The sequence below is a fragment of the Limanda limanda genome, chromosome 10 (genome assembly GCF_963576545.1).
Source record: "Limanda limanda chromosome 10, fLimLim1.1, whole genome shotgun sequence".
Lineage (NCBI taxonomy): Eukaryota > Metazoa > Chordata > Actinopteri > Pleuronectiformes > Pleuronectidae > Limanda > Limanda limanda.
Genome location: NC_083645.1, coordinates 7,342,575 through 7,359,145, shown reverse-complemented (window position 1 = coordinate 7,359,145; position 16,571 = coordinate 7,342,575). Strand labels below are relative to the sequence as shown.

Below are 16,571 nucleotides of genomic sequence, written 5' to 3'. Positions count from 1 at the left end.
ATAGGCTATGTTTTGTTTTCAATATATGCTGAAGACAAATTCAGTGGGCAAAAAAGAAAAATGTCAGTTCATCTGCAGCAGATTGAAGTTGATGACAATGTGAATCGTTGCCTGTGGACATGTGTCTTAGGAAAGAACTAGAAAGTGGAAGCTGATGTAAAGAGCAGGAGTATACAAACCCGAGGAGCCTTCAGTCATTGGCCTGAGGGTGTTAACAGCCATGTGGTCCTGGTTCAAAAGTTCAGTTCAGAGCTAGTATCCTTTTTGCCTTATATGAAATGCATGATTTTTTGTCAATGAAGATGTACTTTGGTATTCATTCTGTAATCTGCAGCCAAATTAAAGAGTGAGCCAGTGCTGCAGCAGCTGCCAGAGGAAACCTCAGAGATGTCATCACCACAAGCCAGTAGGTTTCTGTAATAAGCATTTTCTTAACATGTAAGAAACAATACAACTGGTGCTGTTGATTGATTGATTGATCAGTGATTCATTTCTACTATCACTATCTCTACTTTTTAAACAGAGGGGCCAGAGGTTTCTCTATGTGATGTTGTTTCAGAAAGTGAAAGTGCTGCCAAACCACACAAACAAGGTACAGTGGACAAAGTGACAACTCTGGTAAACAAAAGGACAGATCTAAGGGAAACATGTTCTCGTTTGTTTCATTGTTTCCCTTCATTGTTTGTAGACATGAGGAGGAGGAGGGAGACACGGCCGAGCCCATTCAAAGTGCCAGATGATAACAGCATTTTTCTACTGAGTGCAAATGAAAAGGAGGAACAGAAAGAGGTTGGAGCTAGTGTGAATACAGAAACGAATTGTTTTACATGCAGCACATGACACAGGTGTTACCCAAGTGTAAAAATCGGTCTCCGCTGTGTTTAAGTAATGCTGCTGTTCTCCTCCATGCTCAGGAGATGCGTAAATTCCTGGCTCTGCCAATTGATAAGAAGACAACCCACGCTGTGCGAATGATGGCCAAGATTAAGAAAGAGCTGGTGGGTGACCTGGAGGAGGAGGAGGAGGAGGAGAGGGAGAAGATGAAGAATCTAAAACAAATAAAGGCTAAACCAAATGTCCCTAAGCAAACACCAGGCAGACATGAGCTGAAGATTGCCATGATGAAACGAGGTGAAAATCTGTCAAACTTTGTTAAGATGCTACACATAGTTTTTAAAATGGAATTCCACTGCCATTGCATAGATGACTTTCTGATTTAAATGTCCACTATTCTTTTTGTCCTCTGTCCCCAGAAAACATATCGAAAGACAGTAAACACGACTTGATCTTCATGGAACGACAGAAAGCAGTGTTGGAGGTAAATTGCTTTAGAAGTTGCAAATATTTTATCAAAGGTGAAGCCATGAACTGCTATCCTCTGGCTCTCAGTTTAATATGACAAGTGCTTTTTGTCAGCCAGCTAATCATTCTGAACCACACATGAGTGCACATGTGAAGAAAAACTGACCCCTCTCTGACCATAGGCAAAGCAAGCAATTGCCCCAAGCTAAGAGGGCCCCCTATGAATAATTACATTAGTCCAGAGCAAAGAACGATTTGTGAGAATCCAATGAAACTCTGTCAGCAGCCAGGTCCCTTTTGCCCAGGGGGCGCCATGGTCCCCTAAAACACTCTTGCTCCCCCTCCTGCGACTGCATCTCTGTTTGTGTTCCTCTCCAATTGTCTCCCTCATCGTTCCATATTCAGTTATCTCTGATGACCAAGAGGAATGAGATTTTGAAGATGGACAAGGCCACAGCGAAGGAGGAGAGGCAGCTGAAACAGCTTGAAAGGATCATTGAGAGAGACAACCTCAGCTTCGAAGAGTTCCTCCGGGAGAACGAGAAGAAGTCTGTGGAGGCCAGAACCTTGTGAGTATATCAACATATGGAATATCAGCAGAATTGCGGTTCTAGAAATTATGTTGAATGAGACTGGTGTTCAAAACGATCACACCGCAGATGGTTGTGCTTGTCTCTGTTGTCAGTTTTGAACGAGAGGCCAAGTCCAAACAGGAGAAGAACACAGAGATCAAGAAACTGACTGCTGAAGTGGGGACCATAAAAAGGTCGGGCTCTGATGATGTTGTGTAATTAACACGTGCATGTCAGTTAATCATGTTTGATGTGCATACAAGTAAATACTGAATAGGTTCACAGAGGTGACCTTGGTAGGACACAGTATCGTGTCATGTGTATCTAAATAAACTCTCTCCCCTTCACAGTGAACTCGCCAAGTTTGATGAAATCCTGGTGGACTACAAGAGGTACAAGGAGCTGCTGTTCAAACTGTCTCCTGCAGAGTGGCAGGAGGCCCAGAGAGAGAAGGCTGTGAAAACTAAAGTCCTGTCTGACGAAGACTCCCGGGACAAACAGGAGCTGGAGGAGTCTGCAACTAGGAACGGTGAGTACTTTACTCTGATGCAATTACAATTGTCTTGTATGTGCACGTAAAGCACTTTGAATTGCAGATGTGTCTGAAATATGGTTTATAAATAAACTTTCCTTACCAAGTAAATCAACATGAAATAGATCGCATTGTTTTTTTAAATTTCTTATTATCTAGCATTATTATTATTGCTTTGTTACAGTGAGTATGGATGATGCTAATAGTGTGATATGAATGATAATGTGTGCACAGGTTTGGAGGGCAACGTGTCAAGTTCAGGTAGAGAGCAGCCTTCTGTCAGAGAGACGAGGTTGTCCTCAGCCCACAGCGACTCACTGTGAGGAAACAACTACACACTTAACTCAGCACTGTCTCTCAGCACCTCCAGTATTTGTCTTGTAGATAATGATGGATAATCTCATAAGGCAAAATAAACTTTTCTTTACCTGTTAACATAAGTTAAAAGCCTTTGCGCTTGTATGTGGCATATCACCTTGTTGTAGCACGCGCCATTATTGTACAGTTTGTGGAACATGTATTTAGAATCCTGTTTACATGCTGCCGCAAAAGGTTCTCCTTACATCAACCCCTTTCTTTCTCATCACAGAATCCCAAATTCTGATCAGGATGGTGACGGCTCAGAGTTTGAGGTCAGATTTCTTTAAAACTATCCTTTGATCTTGAGTTTATATCATTGGTCCTCACAGTTATCCTGTCTTTGCCTCATTGTTATGTCTCCTCTCTGCAGGATGAGCCAGAGCTCTACTTCTCTGATCCCCAACAGCTCTTAGATCTGGTGACCGAGCTGACGGAGCAGAACTTGTCCCTGATCCAGAACTCGACAAGGGTGGAGAAGATGGTGGTGGTGCTCCGACAGTCCATGGACACAGCCAGGGACAAGATGTAAGCATCACTTATCTGTGGATGAATGTTTTTTTGTTTTGTTTACCTGTTGTCTTCCTGTAAAATCTACACTCTGACATTACTGTATGGACACAGGACCTGGTTGTATATTGTTATATGCATTTTTTTGTTTTAGATGTCAGTATGGATGTGTGTTTCAGCCAAACAATTAAATTAGAAAGTGGAAAATAAAAAATAAAAGCTATATAACTAATAAAAGTCCATATCATCACACTCCTCTTTGCTTGAAATTCCGCATCTCCTTTTAACCCTGTGCAGTTTGACTGTAAAATATAGTTGTATTAATTTCCTCGACTTGGTCCCCACCTTTCCTTTCTGTAGTGAAAAGGATGAAGAGCAGCTAACGCTACAGATAAGTGACATCAACCAGAGAATCAGCAAGGAGAAGGCGAGAGGCAACAGGCTCAAACAGAAAGTTCAGCTTCATGTCTCGTTGAACACTGAGGACCAAGTAAGCAAGAACAAAACATGTTTGACATTTGTTTTCCAATCACTTTTTGAACCTAAAAGCTGCATGTGGCAGCATTATCTCTGTGGTGAAGTCGTCACATGTTAGTTGGCACCAACAGACCGGACACAGCTTGTTATTTTTGACTGCCTGAGTTTGTTTCTCTGACAGGATGTGATGCTGGATGCTCTTGGCGAGAAGGTGGCGGAGGTGCACCGCAGCTGTGTGGACGACAGGATGACCAACCTCAGCACCTTGGAGAAGCTGGCCACTATTGAGAACCATCTGTCTTTACTGCTGCAGAGCCTGGAGAGCATCCCTGAAGAAAGCTTGGATATGATGAAGAAGATAAAGGACAGTGAGAGGAGGACCAGGTACTTTCTATTGTTTGGAAAAGAAGATTAATACAAATTAAGGCAGCAGCATGTTATTTACCAAACCCTTCTCCTCGTGCATTGTGGTGCAGGGAGCGTGAAGAAAAACTGATAGAGCAGAAAGAGAAGCAGAAAGAAAGGATGAGGAGGTATATGGAGCGATCCCTGGCTGACTCTAAGAAAATAGTAAGTAATTTGCTTAAAACGCTTGTTATACTACTGTATAAATGTTGTTTACCACAAGTAAACATTAATTTGAAGTTTATTTGAAAGTCTGAAACTGATTTTGACTTAAAAGTTTAAAAAAAATCATGAGTGATTCATAATTCCTAACCCATTTTCTTTCAGAGTGGGAGAAAGCTCATGCCTAGATGTTTGCCTGTTACCCAGAAAGTCAAAGTCAGCAACGTGGATAACAGCCACGCTGAGGATGAGCTCCATGCCTACCTCTTCACTGCTGAGGACTGAGGAGTCAAATGTTTCACCATGACAAAGACATAGAATGACTACATTGATAGAATCGGCATTATAGATAAGGTTAATATAGTAGAACTATGTAAAGTACAGCAAATTATACCTTGAGATTGCAGTGAATAACTCAGTGCCTGGTTGTAGTGGTGCAATCTCGTTGGAGTTATTTACTCAAGCTCTGTACTTAGGTAGAATTTTAAGGTACCTGAGTATGTATTTTGTTATGCTCCTTTTAATTCTACTGCACTACAATGCAAGCTTTTATAAATTGTACTCACCTATTGAGAGCTGTAGTTACCGTTCAGATATAAATTGGACAATAAAATGATCTTTGTGGAGAGACACCAGCCTCATTAACACATCATTGGTATTTGAACTGCCCAAATATTTGTTTAGTGCAGGTAAACTACTAAAGCTATAACCTATGACGGAGGTTTTAGAGAAACCAGTATTTCATGTGAAATCTCCCGATATTGAGCTGTTTAACATCCAATATAATTTCATTCTTTTGTAAAAACAAACAATGTTTGTAAATTGATTGATTATATTAAACTGAAAACAAAAGAACCAGACCCACTTAACCTTTTTAAAGATGTGATATGTGCCTCCAGTAAGACCAAACTAAATTTGCACAGAGTTGATAGAACAGATTGGATTTAGCAACCTCCTGTGACATCGTCAATTTCTTTTTGATTTGTTTTATTGACTGTTAGATTTTACCAGTGGTTTTGTCTGTGACCTGCTGTAATAAACCAGTGTCTCGTAACATCTCTCATGGTTTAATTTCAATAGATCATACAATATTTTCCCCCCAACAGAATTGTGTATCTACAGTAGATTCATTTCAATTTCAATGTTATTGATATTGCTCATTAAAAACAGCTTGGTTGAACAAAGGGCTTCACAAAGTAAAAGTTAAAACAAGATGACAGCAAGAAGCAACACATCAAAATACCAATAGTTAAAAAAATAATAAGATAAAAGAAAATAGAATTAATGAAATCAACCAGGTACAATAGTAAAATGCTGATTAACTGTTTTAATACTGTTAATTTTTATAATATATCACTTCATTATATATATATATCACTTACATTCATTATAATATATCACTAACAATGGCCAAATTTCTGCAAAATGTACTTTTATGTTTAATGCTTGAAGTAAAATTTTGATTATAACACTTTTATCCAGTCATCCATCCATCGATCCTAGCCGACATTGTGTCAGAAAAGTCTAATATTTTCTTTCTTCTTTTTTTGTTGTACTGGCATTTTTACTTTAATCAAGGATCTACCTGGTTCTATAACTGTTATAATTTCATATCAGAAATTTAAATGGCAGTTTTCTCCGTCTCGATACCATTATGAAGGTGGATTTAATTTACAGGTTTAAAGTTGCTGTTTTACCTAATCACAAACGTCACTAACACTGACACTACAGTAACATGACGCTAGGGGGCGGTGTTGCGTATTGCTGTCTGGCACGTCATCAGTCGGAGGGAAGGAGGATGCGGAAGTGTCTGAGCAGGAGGAGGAGGACAGGAGTTGCTGGACATGTATTTATCAGCCGTGGTGCTCCCGCAGCTGTCCGGCAGCTAGGTCCCGGGCTCACCCGACAATGCGATGGGTAACTGCTGGGCTTACTGTGCGGGTCTCTTCAGGAGGGAGGCCAGCAGGATCCAAAGAGGAGGCGGGTAGGTGGAACCTCACGGCTGTTGCTGCCCCAGCTAACTTCACTAGCATCCTCTGAACCCTGCTAATGTTAGCTACCAGTGGGTTAGCTCACAGCTGGTAGCACAGTGTGTGTCAGGGTGTTCAGACTTGTAGTCAGCTCCGTGTGGTGATGGGTTGTTACTGAGGCACGGAGAGCGGCCAGGCAGACAGACACAGGCCGGGCTGGGTGAGGTCTCTGCGGGGTTGGGTCAGCAGGACTCCAGACCCCACCCCTGTTGTCACCAGGGTGGACATGGAGTTGGTCAGGTCTAATTAATGGAGAGAAGCAGCAGTAAAGACACAGAGACAGAGCTGTTGATGGAGTCTATGAGAGCAGCTCCAGACTAATACCTGGAACCTGTCTTCCTGTCAGTTCTAATACTTACACTCACCTGATTGTTTGTAGCGTTACTTACAGGCAGACATGTCCCCCGATGTGTCATCAATAATTGATGTTTTTATCCTTTGCTTTGTTAGGATTAGAGCAGACTGGCTGTCCTTGTACAATTACTTCCATGTATTTCTATTATGATATATATAATGATATAATAAACTTTATTTCTTTAGTGCCTGTCAACCAGAGTTATAAGGTGCTTATCAAAATACAATATAAGTTAGCAAAGCATAGAAAAGCCAGATCGTACCCATGTGTGCAATAAACAGATAAAAGAATAACAATAAGACATCAGAGCATCAGTGCATTTTGAACCACTTCTTGAGCTGAGGCACTGATTCTGCTGAGCTGATGTTGAGGTCGGGTTTAAAAGCCTGATCCCTTTTCGTTTTAAACCTGGATTGTAGGACTTTTAACAACATTCAATTCTGTTATCTCAGGCGTCAGTGAGTGGGGGGGTAAAAGTGCTGAAATATAAAGTGGAGCCAGACCACGTACTGATTTAAGATTATCTTCAAGCAAAGAGATCAATATATTTGACTAAATTCTGTAGTGGACCTTATACTTGACAGATACAGCAGTTGTGGGGTTATTGATGTGAGCCTGGTGGTTTGGAAACCTCGTAACCTTTGCTTGCTCTTATTAGACCATACTTCAACAAAGTAAAATGACAGGAGTCTTGACTGGAGTAATAAAATGTAGGTTTTGCTCCATATCCAGTGAAGTCAAAAATATTATTGTTGTTGGTAATTTTAATATGAGGATTTGTATGTCAGCTATTATCGCCTATATAACAATTTCCGTTAAGCTGTCACAGGTAAGACACCAGCTGGGATGTAAACAGTTTTGTGTGTGGTTAAAGTGCAACATGCTTTAAGGGTTCAGCCAAACCAAAGCAACAGACATGTGTCATTTCAGAGAAATCACACACCTAATCAATAATTAATTTAGATGAGCCTGATGTGAGGTTCTGGTATTGTGCACAATGACATCACTTATTGAGCCGCACATCATCCATCCAGTGTTGATTAATGTATTTAAAGCACAGACCATGTTTATCATGAATGGTCCATAAGTCTATAGATAACATATCACTGTTTTCAGTAAATCACTGGGATTTGGGTTTGATGATGACAGCGTATGATTCCTTGTATTAAAATAGACTAGTTCACATCACATCTGGTAGTTCAGTTGCCCAGCTCAATATTTTGATGTCTAAAGCTGCCGTCAGACGTGTACTGAACTCCAGATAGTCTGACATTCTCCGGAGGGGCCTCTGGAGTTTCTCGTACCAGCATCCTAATAAAATCTTGGGATGGTGTCCGAATGATGCCGTCCGAGAATTCTCCTCCTCACCTTCAACATTGTTTCCTTTAATCCAACCTGCCTCACACTGGATGTTTCCTTCAACTGCAGCTGCCCAATTAACTTCCTCTCCCATTCCCTGTTCTTGTCATGAGCTTATCTCAATGTCAGAGGTCTAAAATGTCATCATCATGCAACTACTGCGTTTAAAATAGCAGCAATTGAGTTGATATTTTTCCTGTCATCTGACTTTATAGCTAAGTATCTGCCTGATATTATAAGCTTTCAATTTCCCATCAGTGTTCTTATGTTCTCTTAATCAATCCTACAGATCCAAATATTTCCGAAGCAGCACCACAGGGGAACATTATACAATAGAGGTACGTCTCATACACTTACTGCTGCTGTTTACTTTTACTTACACTCAGTGTGATGTTACGTCTCATTGTGACTTTCTATTTTGCAGTTTGAAAATCTGGTAGAAAGTGATGAGGTAAGTCTGATCATCTTTCTGATTATACTTATATTTAGGAGCTTTTGGTGCCTAAATCAGCTCACGGAAAATATTGTTCGTGACTTTTCTCTCAACTCTATTATTCAATCAGCTTGGGACCAAATTACATGGTATAAGACTGAGTAAGTGTTTTCGTGTAGTCTAATTAAACGCTGCATTAAGCCGGTACTCCCAGGACACTTTTTACTTTCAGACACCAATCAGACTTCCTCCGGAGATGGAAACCAATGTGCACCCAACACACACCCATCACTGTTATAATGGCAGTCTTCCGTTATTCCTTTCAAGGAGTAACTCGATTTCTGTCTGCACAGTCCCCAGACTAGTGGCACTCGAGTCAAACAGAGCCGCAGTGAAGCTGAGTTTTACACTGGCAGTCAGTGCTAAAAGCTCCCATGTTTTTTTTTTTGCATTGCAGGGGGAGGGAGAGAGTCCACAGCCCTGCCCGAGGTAAGACGTCTCTTGACCCCAAAAAATCCCCATGAGTAATCTCTGACAAAAAAACATATGTATTAGATCTATTTATTTGTTCTTTTATCAGGCCGATCAACGAAGATGAGATCAAGCACCTCAAAGAGCATCACTATGCTGCCATCTCAGACAGGCAGCTTCAGATCGACCAGAGGATCCAAGCAGAGGTAAGACAGTTCATAAAAGCATCTTTAGACAGATCTGTCTTTGTTAGATTAACAGCCCCCATTGTTTCGCTTTATGTTTGTAGACCAATTTTTGCTTACTTTTAATTTGCTGCATTGCTTTTTCTGTTTTGTAATTTTTCTGTTCTGTCTTGTTTGTTTTCATTTTGTTTATTTCTGCTCAGTTAGAGGCACAAGAGGAGAAGTTAAGGCTAGAAGAGGAGGCTAGAAATGCCGCCCAGCGTGAGACCGCCAGGTTGGCACGTGAGCGCAAAATGAAGGAGGTGAGCCGGCACTGAGCGCTCCCTTCTGCCAGTTTGACTAACTGCTTGGCTTTACAACTTCTCCTCTAACCTGATGACCAGCATTTCAAGCCATGCGCCCTCTGTGTCTTAGCGGACGCAATGATATTGTCTTTTGTTCAGTCAATGGTTTACACTCATTAACCTGTCTCTCTCAAATCAAGAGGTCCATCCTAGGTGCACTGGAACAAATAGTCAATTCAAGTCACTTCAAAGTAGCGAGGCTTAATACGTCACTTTTATTTAACAATAAAGGCAGTGAAATGAGTAAAAGAGTAAATTCCTTTTTAAAAATGCCATGATTATTATTATTATTTGCCTGTTTTTCTGTCCACAAAATCATATCAGGCATCAGGAGATGAACAAAATACACATTGGAATATATGACAGTATCATAATTCTTCTTTTTCATCTTCCTCCTCTTCCTGAAAATGGCTTCCTCTTATTAGTATTGTTGTTGTAAGATATCATGATATAATGAAAATGAAAACTGTTGTTCAAAAGATACTGCTATGAAGATGTCTCAATTGCTTTTCTTGCCACATTCCACTTTCTTTGTTGTTGCTTTGTTAAATATATTTACTCATGTGTTTTCCTGGTAGCACCATAACTGTTAAATGTCATTTCTTGGATTAATATAGTGCGTCTGTATTTGAATCATGAGAAGATATGACTTCTTTTCTGACGTTTTTATTGGCAGCTGTCTGCCCAGAGGACACGAGGGAAAGCAGGAGGCCCTGGCAGTGAAGCTCAAAGAAAGTGAGTCATTTAAGTTCATAAGACAGCGGAAGAGTTGTTTAGCTGAGGACAAGCCGCAGTCATGAACTTCTGCTTTGGTTATAGTTGACACAAAAAGAATATATTCACCTTAGTTGGTGCCAGATACAAAAATAAATGTGAGAGAATTTCATTTCCAGCATCTGCTAAATCACAACTTGCATATCTCAGCCCTTCAGATGTGTGATGTTGCAATTTGCCGAAAAGAATAGTTTCTTTATTGTGCTCTCAACAGAAACATTGATTTAATGATGTGAGAGCTTGGTGTGTGTGTAGGCTGCAGAGCAGATATTGCATCACTACAAGGTATCCAGTCTCAGTGTTCAGTGCTTAACTCCTTCTCATGCTTTTCAGTGGTAATGAAAGCAGGCTGTACAGCACAGCCGAGCACAGTATCAGCTTCCATCTCAGGTTTAAGTTAAAGTCTCAACAGGAAGGTTTATTTAGGTCCACTGAGTTATAGGAGTGATGATATCTGTGCGTTAATTTCTATCTGTCCAAAAATTGCGATTGCATTGAGTGATTCAACCTAAATCTGTGCTATCTCATGTTTCTTCATTACTGCCTGTTTCAGACAAAACTGTGGGGAGGAGTTTGATGTCTACCTCCAGAATGTAAGAGCCCAGTCGGATGCTTTCAGGAGCAACAGTGAGTGAAACTCTTTGCTTCAATTGCATTAACTAAAATAATATACAAAACATTTGTGCTGATATTATATTTATTGTTTGTCATTTGAGAACATCATGCATTTTACATGGTAACATGATCTCTGTTATAATAACTACTTATTTTTCCAGGACTTCCCTCGGACACCAATGTGGTGACTCCCAACACAGAGTGCAGCTGGGATTTCACCACCAAGACTCGCTCCACTAACGATGATGGGACCTCACTGGATCTAGAGTGGGAGGATGAGGAAGGTGAGACTTAAGTTTCGCTCATATTGGAAAGTTTACTCTGGTTAAGCTCTTAATTGTACTCTTAGTTGTGCCTTTTAAAGCCCCAGCTTGAAAGTTTAAAGAATTTAAATTGGTGAAATGGTTGATCCATCAATCATTTATGTCATATTCTGTTAAGGGCTTCAATCGCACTGAGAGACCAGAGTCAGAGTTTCCATTGATTCTTTTTCCCAGTGACACTGCAGCAAACAGGCGGAGGAAGGAGCTGATCAGGCCATTTGTTAACATAAAGTACAATGTGTATGTATTAATAAAATAAGCCACGGCGTGGAGACATTAGACCCTCAATATCTCCATCTTTAAGTTGTCTTTCAACACCAAATCCTCATTAACCTTGTTGGTCCTCTCTCATCTTATCATTTAATAAGACTCCATTTCTCTGTGATGTGACTGCTGCTCCACAGAGTCGACACTTTCATTTTATAACTGCAGTGTCAGAGTAACACACAGGCCGCACTGGATGCTGGTGCTACCACTGCCACACAAAAATTAACCAAACAAGTTTTATGTTTAGAAAATGTATTATCTTGATTTCTCAGAGAATAATTCATGGATATTGATGAAAAACAATCACATGTGTAGGAAACTGATATTTATTAGTGTGCACAATTAGGGGCAGATCCAAATAAATATCCAGATCCAGTGAATTTAAATTAGGGGACTGTTGGTCTTTTGCTGAGGTATGAACTCTACTGAGTGTCATTAATGTTATTTGTATTATTATTGGTTGTTCTAGGGTGGGGCACTGTCAGACTGTAAGGGTTTATTGATATTTATTCCCCTCCTGTTTTACCTGTGTCAGTCTATTCAGCTCTGTCAATCCTGTCAATCCAGTCAGTTGACCGCCTGCAGCACTTTTTGTCTTCAGTAACTTCTGCTGAGAGAACGAACGCCTGTGTCCTGTCTCCATGTTGTAGGAATCAATCGAGCACTTCCAGCCTGGGAGAGGTCTCGGACGGAGGAGGACATCCTGCGTGCAGCCCTGAGGCCCGGCGCCAAGCAGATGACCAGCGGCCCGACTTCAACCTCTGAGGACTCCAACGCACTGGAGTGGGAGAATGATTTTGTGAGTACTCAACCAGAGGACGGTGCGAACACTGAATTTGAAGGGTTTGTCAATCCCGTCCTAGACACTCCCTCTGAGGACGCCTCGGACAACCAGGACAGATAGTGTCCGTCACCAAAGGAGAAGACGTTTGCCCTCTTCGTGTCAAAGCCCACCAGCTTTTCGCCTCATGAACTGGAAATGTATAACCTCGCTCTTCACATTCTGTAACATGAGACTGATATTGCGGTAATATGTTGCAGATCTCTCCACTTCAGAACACTGTAGTGACATTTTGATCAACTACTCAGTTTTCAGTGCCTTCATTTGCTAAATTAGCCGACCATTTTATGCATTGTGACTGATGGATTACATCCATTATTGTCTGACACGTTTTTCAGTGAGTGCTGATTTTCAAGCCACTGGGGCTGCTGCAGAAGCTGTGTTCTCTTCTCACCGATAGACATGGAGACATGTCAAATGTTGTGGGGTGGGTGGTCCTGCAGAATCATTTATTAGGGTACTTTTAACATCTCACAGTGGGAATTTGTTCTCTGCATTTAACCTTTTCAAACTACTTAGCAGCGGCGCCTGGAGAGCAATTGCAGTTCAGAGGTCAGCACATTGCTCAGTGGTAATGTCAAAGGTATTCCTGCATGTATTTAGACATGAGAAGAAACCTGAGTAAGCAGAAACATCCAAACTTCAGACACAAAAAAATCCTCTCTCTTAACTTCCTCTTCCTTCTATTGGTTCATTGTGGTCCGCCAGGTATATTGATTTATTGCATGATGGCAAGAAAAGCAACTGGATTGAAGTTACTGATCAGAAACATGAAGTATTAGACTTAATTCATTTAATGACTCAGTTCAATACTACAGCCACAGTTTCCACATTTGAGCCTGGACCCATGATTGTCTCTTCTTCAGTTGCTTGTTTAATGTTCTTTTGAATCATTGGTCGCTTGCTGTGTGTCCTTGAATAAACCGTGCATTTTGGGAAATGATGTCAGCGCATGCACTCTGACAATAAGGCTGTGTTCATAGCACTGACATCATCCACAGTGAGTTTTTATACTGTTAGTCCAAATCTGCTACAGAATCATTTTTGACAAATAGATTCCATCAAATGAAAAACAGTGTAACTCTGTAACTGATGTATTTTCTGGGGTTTTAACAGATCAACCAAACGGTTACCTAAAGAGAAATGTATGTAACCAGGCACAAAAGCAAGTTCTGTATTTGATTTTAAGTGTCAGCCTCTCAACAGCCTCATGTCCAGGAAAATACATGTAAAGACAGGCAAGCATGAAAACACAGAGTCCGTCCTTTAACAATAATATGATCAGTAGTATTATGTTTCTAAATGTGCACATTTAAATATGTGAACATTTGACTACAATAGAGCTTTTATAAAATGGCATATTTAAGAACATGCAATGGCTTCTTGTTCATGGGCTCTTTGTAGAACATCTGGGTTTATAACTGGTCTTTTTCAAATCTGTATTTTCCTGTCATGTCCTTCATCTCATCAGTTTTTAATTGTGAAAACCAAATCCCCATAACAGCACTTGGAAATAAAAACATCATTGAGAAGCTACAATTACTAATATTTTTATAGCACAAATTTACCCTGATATTGTAAATGTATTAAGTATGTGTCATATATCACATACAGAAAGCAAACATGTTCAGCCGTTATTTGCTCTGACTTATAATAATTATAATAGATTTATTGGTATAGCACTTTTTCAATCCAAGTAACATAGAGCTTTACAACAAACGATATGAAATCCACAAAGTAAAAAATAATAAAGATACAGATAACAAAAGTCATAGACCTCATGCGATAAAAGCGTTTTCTATGTGATGAGAAGTTAAGGGGATAATAATGATGATAAGAATACACAACATAGAGGCAGGATACTGTAACAGGAGACAATCTTGACAAAAATCACTCTGTTTACAATTTTCAAAAACAACACTGCTCATTTCTGAGTGGTTCGTTTGTGGAATTTTTTCCCGAGACATTGTCTCAGATATCAATTATTTCTGATCTGATCTGGAATCCAAACCCTGTTCCTCTAAACTAACAACAACATTCCTAAATCCAAATGATGGAAGCAATATATTGTGTATATTGAGATCTAAGATTGAATGCAAGGACGTTATCAACCATGTGAACGACTGTGGACCTGAACTGTGTCGTGTTCTGGACTTAAAGTGATCCAGTGCTGCTCTGACTAGTGATCTGCTGTATACATTACTGAGCATTACATTTTTATAACCTGACATGTTGATTCATCACACTTAGTTGTTTGAGCACAAGACGATAGAGTTTCACATTGATTATTTAATTTGTTTGAATCAGTAGTTGACAGATTGCACTGTAATGTATCCAGGTTTGATTTGGTTTTAATAGACATTCACTGAAATGATGTGTGAAGAGGAAACTGCACTTCTGTAGACGAGAGACACAGGTTTATTCACTTCCTAATAAATGAGTGACATTTAACAATAGTATTGTTTTTTGAACACTTTACCATTTTCTGTTATGCTGTGATTATGTGATCAGATTCATCACTGTAATTTTCTGTAAATCAAAACTGTACATTCCTTTCACACTGAGCCTAAGAAAAATAAAATATTTCAAAAATGTCGTGGCCATCACATGAGTTCACTGTAATGATCTGGTGCATATGAGCTGCCAAGCACAGCTGGGAGGTGGTACATCACTGAACAGACTTCATAGTGCATAGTAATGTGGATTTAGTCACTTTAAAAATTATATATTTCACTCAGTCATAATGTTTGATTTTCTCTAATAAATATATGAAAAGTACAAGACTAGTACGACAAACTAATTCAGGAAATATGAGAAATGACGGTACTTAAGTGAATTCCAAGTCAGAATTGCATCTAAGTGTAAACTAAAAATGTACACTACAAATAAATAGTAAATTCAGTTAATCTAAGCTACTAAGAGCTTGAAAGTCTACAATATACACAATTTCCAATTATAAAAATGATCTTTATTGTCACTAACAACCGGTACAACATATTTGGTTCGTGTGTCATAAACAACCTGTATTTTTCGCGTCCACACACTTGTACTTTTGACTTACTGAGGAAACCCATTGGCATAATGCATTTTAAAGCCCTTAACCCTCAAACAGCCCATTGAAACAGTGAGGACCATCCAAAATGTTCTCACTCTGTAAGGTCTATACTCATAATGGTCCTCACGAAGATATAGTTACAGGTACGTGTGTTTGTGTTCCTTTGGTTGTGACTGTGATAACTCACCAGCCCTGTGGTTCAGAGGCCTGTGTTCCTTTAGAGGAGTTCATACTACTATATATACAAACAGACACTGACTGTAATGCTGTTAACCTGCACCAAGTCCGAAGTACAGTGAATAGCACAGTCTCCAAAACTCAAATCGACATGATTTTAAAATAATGTCAAATTAAGTGCAGCCGAGATATGTGAAATGTTTGCTGAATTTACCTGTTTCATCACCAGCTGATTAAATCAAGTGACAGGATGTGAAGTGATTAAATACCTCGTTGATGATGGCTTAACATTAAATATCACAAAGTAGAACACACACAAACCCACTTAAGTGTTTATTACCTAATGAAAGGGACTCGGTATAAATACTGATGGACTTCCTGATTAGTAAAATTAAAAACAGAAATGTGGTTTTGTCTATTATTGTACATTTGAATGTGTATTTAATCACATTCCACTGAGACATTTGGCAGCTCTAACACAAACTGTTGCTATAAACTGGTTTTGTTACATGAGGACAAAATATGTTTCCATAAAACAACAATTACCCATTTAGCCCTGGATGATCTCAGCAGAAGGGAGCTAGTCATAAAACAGAGACATGAACATGTTTTCTTTCAAGGTTGAAGCTGTACAGTTTTACTTTGTACCTTACGTCTGTAAATAAAAGTTGTCGTTGCATGTTTACATTGATATGTTTCTTTGTTATAGATTGTGGGAACAGTAGATTTTTGTACATATATATATATTTCACTACCTGGTGCCATGGCTGGGGTTTTTCTATAGCAAACATCGCCTAAGGAAACATGAAGACATACTGTAGGAGAGCAGTTTCCTGAAATGATCCACACCCGCTATATGTCACTGTTCATTGTGAATATTTAATTAGAGCAATGCAAACTCAACTCTGCACTGCGGCAACATCGTGGCATTGGAGTGGATACAACCTCTTGTGTTTCGTTATAAAAATAGCATCTAATCAATTCCCATGCTGGTTATTTTTAAACAAATCGTTACAGTCAACATC

General features: G+C 39.6%; 2 protein-coding genes across 3 annotated transcripts; both read left to right on the top strand.

The window, feature by feature from the left end:
- Positions 1-387: 387 nt before the first annotated feature.
- On the top strand, positions 388-4,602 carry cfap100 (cilia and flagella associated protein 100). The gene is made up of 15 exons (XM_061078958.1): positions 388-404; positions 519-592; positions 689-789; positions 915-1,131; positions 1,254-1,318; positions 1,708-1,871; positions 1,988-2,068; positions 2,225-2,403; positions 2,641-2,725; positions 2,996-3,038; positions 3,137-3,291; positions 3,634-3,763; positions 3,932-4,134; positions 4,227-4,320; positions 4,483-4,602. The coding sequence occupies exons 1-15, from the start codon at positions 388-390 to the stop codon at positions 4,600-4,602; spliced, it is 1,728 nt and encodes a 575-aa protein (XP_060934941.1).
- Positions 4,603-6,124: 1,522 nt separating this feature from the next.
- Positions 6,125-14,906, top strand: ap1ar (adaptor related protein complex 1 associated regulatory protein). 2 transcript variants are annotated; one of them, XM_061079249.1, is made up of 10 exons: positions 6,125-6,301; positions 8,351-8,399; positions 8,486-8,512; positions 8,952-8,983; positions 9,075-9,171; positions 9,354-9,452; positions 10,171-10,229; positions 10,822-10,895; positions 11,045-11,167; positions 12,124-14,906. In XM_061079249.1, the coding sequence occupies exons 1-10, from the start codon at positions 6,231-6,233 to the stop codon at positions 12,375-12,377; spliced, it is 885 nt and encodes a 294-aa protein (XP_060935232.1). In that variant the 5' UTR covers positions 6,125-6,230; the 3' UTR covers positions 12,378-14,906. The 2 variants fall into 2 exon arrangements, with proteins under 2 accessions (XP_060935232.1, XP_060935233.1); XM_061079250.1 differs by lacking the exon at positions 9,354-9,452.
- The last annotated feature ends 1,665 nt before the right edge of the window (positions 14,907-16,571 follow it).

Bases quoted from the DNA above. Each gene is read 5' to 3' on its own strand.
- cfap100 (XM_061078958.1), top strand. The intron at 2,404-2,640 runs GTGAGTACTTTA...ATGTGTGCACAG, and splicing joins GGAGTCTGCAACTAGGAACG to GTTTGGAGGGCAACGTGTCA. The intron at 2,726-2,995 runs GTGAGGAAACAA...TTCTCATCACAG, and splicing joins TCAGCCCACAGCGACTCACT to AATCCCAAATTCTGATCAGG.
- ap1ar (XM_061079249.1), top strand. From the start codon at position 6,231: ATGGGTAACTGCTGGGCTTACTGTGCGGGTCTCTTCAGGAGGGAGGCC. The intron at 9,453-10,170 runs GTGAGCCGGCAC...TTTTATTGGCAG, and splicing joins GTGAGCGCAAAATGAAGGAG to CTGTCTGCCCAGAGGACACG. The intron at 11,168-12,123 runs GTGAGACTTAAG...TCCATGTTGTAG, and splicing joins AGAGTGGGAGGATGAGGAAG to GAATCAATCGAGCACTTCCA.